The sequence below is a fragment of the Chiroxiphia lanceolata genome, chromosome 5 (genome assembly GCF_009829145.1).
Source record: "Chiroxiphia lanceolata isolate bChiLan1 chromosome 5, bChiLan1.pri, whole genome shotgun sequence".
NCBI lineage: Eukaryota > Metazoa > Chordata > Aves > Passeriformes > Pipridae > Chiroxiphia > Chiroxiphia lanceolata.
Window position 1 is genome coordinate 58,601,677 of NC_045641.1, and position 12,329 is coordinate 58,614,005.

At 41.8% G+C, this 12,329-nt stretch overlaps 1 protein-coding gene across 3 annotated transcripts in view; it reads left to right on the top strand.

Annotated features, from left to right (window-relative positions):
- Positions 1-12,329, top strand: part of CREB3L2 (cAMP responsive element binding protein 3 like 2) — an 84,076-nt gene that overhangs the window by 64,840 nt on the left and 6,907 nt on the right. For all 3 annotated transcript variants that reach the window (XM_032688037.1, XM_032688038.1, XM_032688039.1), the window contains exons 7-11: positions 1,088-1,146; positions 2,396-2,464; positions 9,414-9,513; positions 10,419-10,545; positions 11,243-11,468. In XM_032688037.1, the coding sequence (XP_032543928.1) occupies positions 1,088-1,146; positions 2,396-2,464; positions 9,414-9,513; positions 10,419-10,545; positions 11,243-11,468 (581 nt within the window). The remainder of the gene's footprint in view (positions 1-1,087; positions 1,147-2,395; positions 2,465-9,413; positions 9,514-10,418; positions 10,546-11,242; positions 11,469-12,329) is intronic.

A 12,329-nucleotide genomic window follows, 5' to 3' on the forward strand; every position in this document is an offset into this window, starting at 1 on the left:
GGTCTTGTAACATATTTTTAAAACATTTTTGGAAATTATCTTGTGCATTTTATGTACCACTTTCAAAGAATCAGAGCCATTTATGTTGAAGGGGATCTCTGTAAGTCCTCTGGTTCAACTACTGGCTTGGAAAGTGGGGTCAGCTTAGAGTAAGTTGCTCAGGGACTTGTCCTGTCACGTTTTACTGCCTCAAAGGGTGATGAGCCCTCAGCATCTCTGGGCAGTGTGTTCCCATATTAGGCCACTCTTGTGGTAAAAACAGATAAATAGAATCCCTAATGTGTAATTGGAATTTCCTTTGCTGCAACTTGTATTTGATGCCTCTTGCCATTTTGCTGTACACCTCTGAGATGAGTCTGACATCGTCTTTGCTACGTGAGATAGTTGCTGAAGACAGCAATAGGATTCCCTCCTTAGGTTTCTCTTCTTCAATCTGAACAAACCCGGCTTTCTTTGCCTTTCCTGAAATGTCACGTGCTCTGGCAGGCTTATTATAGCAGTGGTCTGCCTCTGGGCTCGCTTCTGTGCATCCAAAGTATTTGTTTCTGAGCCACAAACTGTAGGCTGTACTCAGCTGTGGCCCTGCAGGCACTGAACAGAGGGGAAGAACCACTTCTCTTGACCTGCTACCTAAATCTCATTTATGGAGGCCCAGATTTGTTTGGCCGCTGCTGCTACAGGGGCTGGCACACTGCTGACTTATGTTTGACTTGCTCATCGGGACCCCAAGTCTTTGTCTGCAGAGCTGCTTTCTGACACATTCACAGACTTTTCCTCTCCCAAATGCAGGGCACTGTCCTGGGATCATCTTTTAGTATTTGTCCTAGGATATTCTCTCCGGATGAGAATGAATCTGATTTACTTTTTAAGGTTAGCGGGGAATGATCTTTTTTATTACGACTGAGGGGAGCAGTCTTGCTTCAGAATGCAGAAACAGATCCAGTCAGTGCTTTGCTTGCCAGGAATAGAAATGAGAACACGGAGCCTTGCATCTAATCACGTCGAGGCTTTTTATCAGTTTATTAATTCATTTTTTATGCCTTTTTCCCCCCCCATGCAAATATTTTTTTTCTTCCTTTTTCCTTAGATCTCTGCCCAGGAAAGTAGAAGAAAAAAGAAAGAATACATGGACAGTCTGGAAAAAAAGTAAGCCAGCCTCCTTCCTGTTTCCAGCAGGCCAGTAGCACTAGTTGCAGGACTGGGAAGGGATCCAGCTGTGGATGCTGGGACGGTTCTGTGCACAGAGTGCCAGCTGCCATCTCGTGGCTGTGACTGAGAAAAGGCCCTGGTCCTAGCTGCTGCTTGTCCAGGGTCAGAACTGTGCCTGCCTGCAGCACATGCCTGACAGTGTCAGCAAACGCTTTACACATTAAATAAGGCAAGACCCAGCTGCTATTGCAGCTGTGTGGATAGGCATTGTCCAGGCAAAGGTGGATTCAGAGTAAGAATATTCTGTCTTCTAGTGCAGATGAAAACAGAAATAGGAAGTGGGTGAGTCAGGACTGCCTGGGAAAACAAGCAGGACTCAGGAAAATAGCATGTGACCCATCAGCTTCCCTTAGTGAGCAGTAGCCAAACCCCCAGTTAGTGATTTATATCCCAAATTATTCTTTCTTCCAAGAGACAAGTATTCTAGTATTGCTCTTACGCAATTCACCAGATGGTTCTGTTAAAACCCTTGTACCATCTTTGGTGATATCCTTGATGTAATTCCCATTTTTTTCCTGTCTCTTTATAGCCATGTCTCACTTCCTTAGAGTTACTCTTATGAAATTCCATCCTATGCATACAGATATCAAAGCTGTTTCCCTTTACCTTTTTTCTTCTTGGAGCTATTCAGAATGGTCATATTTGTCTTTTTGGGAGTCACATATTTTTACTTGGACCTCTTAGGTGCCAAGTTATATTACAATCTCCTTTAGTTTAGGGGATTTCCAGGGACAGTGTGGAAATGAGTACTGTCTTGGGACAATCTTGAGCACTGTCTGTAGTCTCCTGGATTATTAGCCCTCATCAACTTGAAATTTGAGGGTCTGATTTCAGAAGCATGGCATTCGCTGGATTTCTGGGTGCCTTTGCACAAAACACTTGATAACAACATAAATATAACCCATTCTGTGACTTCTGAAGTATCTATCCTGTGGCCCAATGCACAGAGAAAGTCTGAGCAGGATCTTTGCTATGCTATTTCAAGGGGCAGAAAGTAGTTACAGCCCATCCTGAATGAGCTGCACCTAGTGGGATGTAGCACTGTAGGGGCTCCACAGTTCGTAGTATCTTTTAAGATGTAGGCAAGATCATAGAGCTCTCTGTGAAAGCAAGTTTGGCTTGTTTTGCAATGGCTTTAATAAATGACTGATTTTTTTGCAATCCTCTTTCATTGCGCTGTCTCCAGAGTTGAGACTTGTTCAAACGAAAACAGCGAGCTGCGTAAGAAGGTTGAAGTCCTGGAGAATACTAACAGGTAAGGTATGAAGGGAATCAAACAAAACCATAGCAATGTTATTACAGTGAAGCTGGAAAATCTGGAGGTTAAGAAATCAACTGAAATGTGAACAACAGCTGTATCTGATGGGGTTAATGCCAGAGAAAGATGAGGAGAGCCAGTTGTTGTGACTGCAGTGGGATGTAAAGCATGGGGGCGTTGATGGCATGTCTTAAACTGTCTCCCTAGCCTGTGGAGTGCTTGGGAACCTTTTAGCACTTCTTAGAGTTCTTTCACTGCCCAACAGAAGAGCTCTAAAGAACCTAGTTAGTGACTCAAAACAAACAGAAAACTGCAGTCCAACTCTCCCAATTCTCTTTATTTAGTGAAATTTTGCCAGGAGACCTTGACCTGGAACATGACACTTCCAGAAATTACAGTGCCAAAGCTCAAGAGTCTTTATTCCCTCTGCACTACTAGATGTCATTGCAATTATTGTGCACCCTTCTAACCATCTCACACCCCAGAATTTCCTTCATTTGGAGGGGAAAATCACCTTCTTGCTTCATTTCTGAAGAAGCGGGTGACTCAGTGGTGGCTTTCTCAAAGGACACATGGCAGAAAATGTCAAATAGCTGATCTTTTAATTGGATGTTAGCTGAGAGTGCAGTGTCAGTCGTGGCTTATGCTCAGTGTGGCAAATTCCAATGAGTAGGCACTAGAAAAGCCCACTCTTAACACCTTCTAGTTTAGAGGCATTTGTAGTAATGGTTGAATGTTACCACTGAACGTGATGGTGACACTGAAGTGTGGGAGGAGGCTGGGTTTTGAAGATAAGACCCACAGTCATGGAAAATGGCCCTAGAGCTTATCTGGCAGCCAATATATTGCTAATTGAGTGGCATGTGTTGTTTCTAATCTCTGGATCCAATCTCTACTTTCATGGAGCCAGACCCTGTAGCACTGTAACTTGTGGGAGAGCCTCTCCCACACACTGCTCATGCATAAAGACATCTGCTGCTTGTTTGAAGAGAGCCAAGCCATTTCTGTGCCTCTTGTATCGTCCTCCACAGTTTCACATACAAGAACCAGGAATTGTCTGTAGATGTGGAGTAGGGATGTCTCTCCCAGGATCTGTCCCAGAAGGTGCTGAAGCCAACTTCTCTAAGGAAAGGTGCAGCTGTAGATTATCCACTTGAGGATAGCATGTTGTCAAGCCTGGAGCTGTTCTCCCCATTCCAGATAAATCTGGCCAGCTGTTTTCCTCTCTTGAGTTGTTGAAGAAGCACTTACGAGAACAGCTTTGTTGCTATTGTCCATCCTTTTAGAAAGGACCTTTAACATTCTCTCTCTTATTTGATTATCTTAATTCTTTCATGCTAAATGCTCTAAAAATATTTAGATAAGTGATATTATCTCCAGATCCTTCATAGTTTGGTCATGTGGGATGAGTTGCATTGTTTCCTACCCTCTGCAATAGCATTGATATTGATCTGTAAGCTCTTGTAGAGCAGCAGATATTCTTCCCTCTGCACAGAAATTCTTGTAATCATGGCAATGCTGTAAAAGTGCCTGCTTTCATCAAGCCTTAATTCTGTAACATACCATATTAAGGAGTTTTTCATCTTAACCCCAAGAGCCACTTTTTTTATTTACTGTATAATTGTGCAACTGTCTCATTCAAAGAATGATTCCAGGCCCTTGTTTAATGTACATTATCCACATCTTACAATGAATTAAAAATGTCTCATTTCCATACTGGTATTTGCACAGGGCCTTGACATGACATCCAAAGACCTTTCATATGTTTCAGAACTTGTCTTCACAGCATCCTACAGCTGGTACTTTCATCTTCTATGTATAGTCAGGAGTCAAAGTTCAGAGCAGTGGTGGTCAAAATTATGCACTGTCAGTTTGTTGTGTCAGAAGCCCAAATTTATATGTTTGGGATGTTATTTCTCAAAGTACGTAGCACAGTTATGCACACATGTATCTTATTTAATATGCCCAAAGCAGAGCATTAGCTGACTGTAGTTGTAACTTAGAGTGTTCATTGCAGTAAAAAATGAAGAAATTATCGAACATATTATCTAAAAGTATATCTGCAAACATTAGAGTTGTTCTTTCATTGTGAAAAATTGTAATAGTGCAAGAAAGATAACAGGAAAATAAGAGCTGTGATTACGTGTTAAAATGTTAATGCATTCAAGTATAGATAAAGACAAAGTTGGATTTCTACCTTGTTGGAAAATTGGGCTATAGCTGCTTACGTAAAAGTTCATGAACACCTATGTGCTGTCAGTCAGTATCATGTTTGTATAGTCTGGCTGGTTTTGAGAGGAAATGAAGGGCAATTTCCAAAACATACAACTATTGAACAGCAGTTGCCTTTCAGTATGTGTAATCTTTTTTTTTAGAGCATGTTATTCTATATATAGAACATATTTGCATAGATATATACCTAAGACTTCAGGGAAACCCTGCTTGTGTTTCAAAATCTGGCTCCAAACCATGGAAACACTAGAATTTTTTTCTGATAAAAAATGTTCCTTCATTACTCTTAGTAATATGAAAAAATTTAGATGACTCTTCTTTGAAAGCCAGCCTTAGCCTGAAATTCTGGATCTGAAAAGATGTAATGTGAAAGGTCAAAAAAATTGCATCCAGGAGCATCTCCCTTGGCATTCATGCATCTTAAAAGACAAGGCAGGAGGCTGGGGATCAAGACGCAGGAGAGTTTTTAATTCTCATTACTGTGAGTGGGTGACTGCAGCATTTTTGTCAGATTTAGTATTAGAACACTAGCATATGTTACCTCTCCTAGTTTGTATGACTCAGTGCTTTAGAAGAAACCCATCCAAGTTCCTTCCTAGGCAGTTTTCTCAAAACTAAGGAAGCACATTATTACATGCATATCTGTTGTGTCTTGTAGCCACAAGTGAGCCAGAGTCTGATTGTTTTGAGTAGCATCCGAACATGCGGGCACTGCCATCTTAGAAAGCAAAGGGTGCGAGAAGAAGCTGGCACTGAGAATTGAACTGACTTGTCCCAGTTACCAAGAAGGCTTGGTCCACTCACATTTTGGCATCAGGACCAAAGGCTGCCAGTGATCCAAAGGGTGGAATACATTCTTTGACACCAGCGTTGTTTAGCGGCTCTTTGGGCTTAAAGACAGCATTGAAATATCTGGTGCTGTGTATAACGTGTTGAGAAGTACCTTTGCTTCTCACTTCTCTTGAGTCTGGATTTATATACTGATGATCCCTTTTCTTGGAGAAATGATAGACATAGGATGAGGTTGAGAGTGACACACATGGGCAATACACGGAAGTAGAATGTACTCCACATGCTGCCGTGGAATAACACAAACCAGCTTTGTAGACCTGCACTATGACAGGCACCTTTAAAGGCAGTGGCTTTATAAATACGGATGTTGTCCCATTTCTCATGCTCCTGCCCGAACTGTTGCAGCTCCCAGTCATCTAAAGATCAAGTTGCACATCACTCTGACCCACCAAGGGTTTATCAACACCAAAGCTCCCAGACTTCACTGATTTGCTTGGCTGTCCCTTTATTTGAGGCTGGTAAAGTCATTTTACCAAATCATGTTCCAAGAGTGAAGGATCTAGATTTAAGTTGCAATGAGATATCTTGTACTTAATTTCAGATCACCCTTATAATAGTTGACAAAACATGGCAGCTCTGGAGCAACTCCTTGTTTTCAAAGCAGTAGGACATTGGTTTTCATGTGGAAACATCTTCCATGGAAAATTGCTGGATATTTTCTTTGTAATTCAAATGAAACAAAATGGTGGATTTAAGTGGTCTTTCGGTGAAAACCTTACTTTGGGATTTGTCCTCTTTCCTACAAATAGGAATCTCTGTGTAGAGTTAGAAGACAGAATAATTTTTCTCTCTCCTTATCAGAATTAGGTTTTGTTACTCACAAAGTAAGAACAATTCTCTGAAAACTTTTGATTAAAATAAAGTGTTTGATGTCCCCTAGAAACTGTCTTTTTTTCTTTGAATTGATGTTGGATTTTAAACATAAACATTGAATTGAGGAAGCCTCCCAGGTGGCTACGTCCTGGAGTGACAAATTTTCTCTCCTTAATCACAGTGTCACTGGAAGCAGAGGGGAAGCTTTGACTTGCTCTTATTTGGTAGTGAAAGGGTCTCTTCTGAAGATGAATATATGTGATTGTGCACAGGAAAATAAGACATCACAGGCAGAGTGAATTTGCTGGCAGTATGTGGAAGGAAGAGCAGGAGTCTTCAGTCACTTTACAGCTTTCCTATGAGGTGCTTCCATTGGCAGAGAAAAGTGTGAAAACACGCTCACACCTCCCACGGAGGTGACCCTCTAATTGAATATCCCTGAGAAATGTGTCAGACACAGTGAAAATAATCCCTGTGGGTGCAAACCCCCTTAGCATGCTGCCTTGGGTTTGCATTTTCTCCTGTTAGGACTTAGCCATAGGCAGTGTGTTCCACTAAAAGCATTTGTGGCCTTTCTGCTTCTGTTTAGAGGGAGCATCATAGTTTATGATAAGTCCCTATTCTGCAGAGTAGAGACCTGCTCCTTTTCCCTCTCTTGGTCCAGATCATCCCTGCAGCTGTCCAGTAAAAAGGTTTTGCTTGGGAATCTTTTGACCTCAGACTCCAGTCTTCCACCATTCCAGATTCAAATAGAGAATAAAAGCACCAAGGAGTGCTCCATTTTGGCAGTGGCAGGATAACATGGTATCATCTCTGATCAAACTTGTTTCTTGCTCTTGCCTCAGTTCTTGTTCGTAGTTTGCAAATGCATCTGTATCCTGCCAGCTCCAAACACACAGTCCTTGTCTGTTGAGAAGACGACAGTAGCTCTGCTCAAACAGATAAATGACTTGGGGAAGAAAGGCATTTTATGTGAAGGTAGTTGGTAAATGAGGTGTGGGATGAATCTTCCTCTGTGTATAGGAGACCTCAGAATACCTGCCTAATTATACTTTCCAAAAGGAGACTGCTTTGGAATCAGCTCTCTGGGCCCACTCTGCCCAACAGGTTTTTTAAATTGAACACAAAAAGGCAGAGATGAGCAAAAGGAGGAGAATTGCCTCTTCTCTGTTGATTTCCTCACCAGCCATTAGCTGTTTTCTCACTGCCGCCTCCACAAAAAGTGGCAGGAACGATCAGCATTTCAAGGCTGCTGCTGCTGCCAGCCCCCGAGCTGAGGAGGAGGAGAGCTCCTTCCTCTTCATTCCTCAGAGCTGTTCTGTGTTGAGCCCAGTGGTTCAAGCCCGAAACGGGGGGAAGGTTTAGTCTTCTGTGATAGGAGTTAAAAGGGCACTGCTGTATAGCATAGCTCATGGCACGTGGTTGGAATACTGCATGCAGCATGTTCTGTGCCAGAAAATGATGTATACTATGTACTCAAGTCTTTGTGGACCCCATGCCATGCAGCGTATGTGAGGGGGAGCTGGGGAGAGATGCAAAAAGGAGCAGGAAATTGGGATGGTCTCATTTACATGAGGCACACTGTTTATATCTCCTAATTTGCCTGTGGTCTCTCTAATAGTGAGTAAAGGATTGAATTAGGTATATTGCTTTCCTTTTTTAAAGAGTTGCAGGATAAGCCATGCTCTCAAGAGCATGCAAGACATCCTTCCTTAATAAGTTGAGAAGGATCTGCTGGCCCAGATAAATCTGTGCTGTGAGAATGCCTTGTGCTCATTTCAGAATGTATTCCTGAAGTCCTTGAATTCATTAAGCCCTAATTAGCAATGAGCATTGATGATTAAAAAAATCTATGATAATAGGCAGACCAGTGTATATTGAGCTGGGAAGGCACCTCTGGGTCTGTCCTACAATTAGCTTTTAGCCAGTTTGATCTTAAAATAATCCTTCTATTTTCTCTTACACCCTGACCTCGCCTCTTGCTTTAGTGTTTGACGTCACAGCTTCCAAAACTGTTGCCTGGAGTTCTGTTGGGGTATCCTCCACCAGAGATTGTGAGACTTACAGGAGAATTGACAAGTAAAGTTGGAAAGGGACAGCAAATTTAACAACTTGGTACAAAATTGTACTATGTGTCAAGGACAGGCATTTAGTTTGCTCCTTATCTGCTAAAACACTTCAATGAAAACTGCTGCGAAAAGCCTGTATCAATCATATTTTGAGATAATTTCCCATTTAAATGAGTGGTATTCTGACTGTAGTAATTGATGCTACAGCAGAAAAAAAGCCAGCCAGAAAGACAGAAGAATATCCTGCTGGTCTAGGACTGTTGACTCCAGCCACAAGAGAATTGTCATTGTGGTTGGGACCTCTGAAAGACACAGTCAGAGTAGCCACTTGAAGCATCTGCATTTTTTGTCGGCTCCTGGAGGATTTAGCAAATAGCAATAAAGCGTTTTATTTAATAAATGAATTTGAGAAATGAAGTCTGTGCCCATGTTCAGTTTTAAGACCTTCTCTTTAAAAATGTTCCAGCATGTGGTCCAAACCACTGAATAGGTTTTTTGGAAAAAGGAGGTACCTCAATCACCAACTACAGCAGTTATAAACTCACTTCTGCACCTTTAAAAATAATGGCAAAACTCCTGCTGAATTCATGACATATCAGGTTGTATATGCATCTGGTCACTTGTGTGTAGAGCAGTTTCAGTTGCTAATGTGCTCACTGAAGCCATTTCTTGTAGAAACACTGAAAACACAATTTTTATTTACAAGAGCTTTCTGAAAGTACTAAAGAAGTAAGTGTTCAGGGACATCAGTTGAGGGAAAAACAAAACATCTTTTTGAAAGTTCCAGCATTAATACATGTAAAAACTTTGTAAAATTAAAACCATTCCTCACTAGTAATTTCAAGGAGTGGACTTTAATTATCTCTGCCTTGTCATAAATGCTGTATTATTGGCCAGGTGTGGAATTTGAAACAAAAAACATATTTAACCAACAAGAGGGACAGTGTGTGTGATTCTTGTCTGTTGTCTTTGCTTTCCAGAACACTTCTGCAGCAGCTGCAGAGACTCCAAGCCATGGTTGCTGGCAAAGTGTCTCGTTCATGTAAGGCAGCTAGCACACAGACAGGGACCTGTCTTATGGTGAGTGTCCCTAATGCTGTAAGGGGATGAGAATCTCTTTCCATTGCTCAAAGGCACATCCCTTGCTCTGCAAAGCCTCTCAGTTGCAAATTTGCAGCTTGGGAAACTCCTTTTCATGATTTGACAATTAATTTTGAGGTAGCTGAGACTTGGGAAGGCACTAAATTCTGGAGGACACTGGACCTGTGCTTTTGGTTGGGTGCTACAGTGATGAAGGAAGGAGCACTGCTCCTCCAAGTGACCCACTTTATTATTTACTGCAGTATTGTATGTGAGAAATGGTGTCTAGGGTTGTAAAATGAAAACGAAGGTGACTTTTGATGCTCAGTTCTTTTGTTACCAGTAAAAATAAACTTGCTCAACCAAATGAAAATATAACTGAGGCTGTAAATCTACCTCTGTCCTATTTCAGTAATAGTAGTCAAGATAAGAAAATGAGTAGAATGAAACATTTCCCTTTTCCCTACCTACACTCAACCAGCGAGTTCCCTTTATATCTAAAGTGGTATAAATTGATGGAAAGTATTTACAAGGCCTACTCTGTTCTCCTAATCTGCTAGCCTTGCTGTCACTTTGAAGCAAGACTGGGGCAAGCAGAAGTAACCTGTTGGGAAATTCCTGACAGTATCTGTAAAACACACATGGCAGCTTTGTCTGCTTTTCAACTTTTTAAGTAAATAAGGCAGCTGGTCAGAATGGTGGCAGACATTGAAAACAAACTCCAGCTTTGAAATGTGCCCTTTAAAACACTGAATTGCTATTGTATATGTGCCTTTGCTAAGAGACCCTGTGTGTAGTGATGAAACGGGCCTCAAATGGTTTGTTTTGATAAAGTGTTACTTCTGATGTGTGCACATGGGTCAAAACCTAGTGCACTTACCTCTTCTGCATCCTCCCTTTGCCAGATGGTGGTGCTGTGCTTTGCAGTAGTTTTTGGCAGCTTCTCTCAGAGCTATGGGCCATATCCTTCTGCTACGAAGATGGTGTTGCCCAGGCAGCATTCCTCACCAGAGTCCTACACAGATTCCATTGGTAAGTGACAGCTATTCCAGTCTTGCTCCTTGCTTGGTTGTACTTTGGCACTTGTTTTCCACCTCTATTCCTAACACCTTTCTCAAGCACCTTTTGCTTTTCTGCTTCTTGACTGGCCATTTTTTTATATGTAACAAAGAAGGAGATATATATAGATATATATATATATAGATATATATATATATATATATACACAAAGAAGGATAGCTTGGTAAACTGATGGCAGCAGACCTCATAAACATGGGCAAAGCCTTTTCCCCACTAGCTTGCTTGGTACTTCTGGAACTAAAGCTAGTGGTTTGTGAAAGGTAGTAGGGTTTCTACTCAGTAGGAAATGTTCATACTGTTAAAATGAACAACTGGTATCAGTTGGTGTTCCCTTGGCCAGTGTCAGCAAAGACTCCAAGGACTGAGTTGGAAAGTGTTAGTATTATATACCTATAATGAACCAGTATATTATCAGAGTGATTATTTAATTTTATTCTTGTTTTGTGAATAATTTAGAGCTTTTTGATCCCTACCTGGACCATTCCTGTGGTTTATTTCTTCAGCTATCAAACTGCCAGTTAAGCACTATGGAAAGAAAAGCCCTTTGCAGCTTTCGCTCTGCTCTGACAGTTTCCATTTCCTGAAATAACCAGGGCTGTTCTCTAACCTGCCTGATTCTCATGTCTTTTTGCCTTCTCTTTGTATGTAGTGAGGTCAAGGAGTCTGCTAATTTATGAAGAGCCTCACCAGCTGGAGGAGTCGTCAAGCCCGATCTCCTTTGCAGATCGCAATGACAGGCAAACAGACACCTCCAAGTACGCAACGCTGTCCCTGGAAGCTGTGTCAGGGACACAGCAGGATGACATCATGCAGTTCACAATAGCCAACGAGACAAGGCTAGAGAAATCAGTGCTGCTGGGCCTGCAGCAGCACAGGTGAGTGCAGGGTGGGCTGCTTGTCATACCGGTGTTCTGTCATTGTGCCTCAAGGCCAGAAATAAGACTAGCGGCTCAGCTGTGCTGGGTACTGTAAAACATGAACTAAGAGTTTGGTTTTTATCTGGAGATCCTATAGGCAAAGTCATCGTTACTCTGGAGAAGTGTTTGCCACATTGCTGTTGTAATACAGCTACTGAACTCTCTATTTCTGCCAGAATCCTAAACCCCGTAAGCCTGTTAGTTCTGCCTACCCACTTCTTTGAGCACTTACTTGTGTGTCTCCTAAAGGAATAAGCTTTTACCAGTTGTGTGGTAGTGTGAAGTTGTGACTCACTGGGCTTTCTTTGAGGTTAGGGTGTGAAGAGCTGGAGCTTCTCACAACAGTGATCCTACTAAAGCATTACTGTGGGAAGTTTCCGGGACCCAGTCTTAAGAGACTGACATGTAAATTTATCGGACTGTTTAAGTTCCTACACTGAGTTCCCTTTTTTTTAACTTAAATCTAAGGTTTTGGGGCCTCTGAAAAGAGAGAGATTCACTGATTTAAAGATGTATATGCAGTTTTCTTTCCACCGCACCTTTTCTTGTCCTGCCACTGTCCTGTTGGCCTGGGTCTCAGTCTCTGCTAACAAGCAGTAACAAGCAGTAACAAGCCCACCAGACAGTGGAGAGAGGGATTTTGTTTGGCAGCATGCTATTATGAGGGCTAGGATCAGCCATATCACCCCAAGTATGTCTTCTGAGCACTTGTGTCAAAGTTATGCCTAGAGCCAAAGAGATGACTAATTCAATGTGTTACCAGACTCCAGCTGACAAGTACCTGGTGAATACTGAGTGTCTTTTTAGCATTAGCTAATT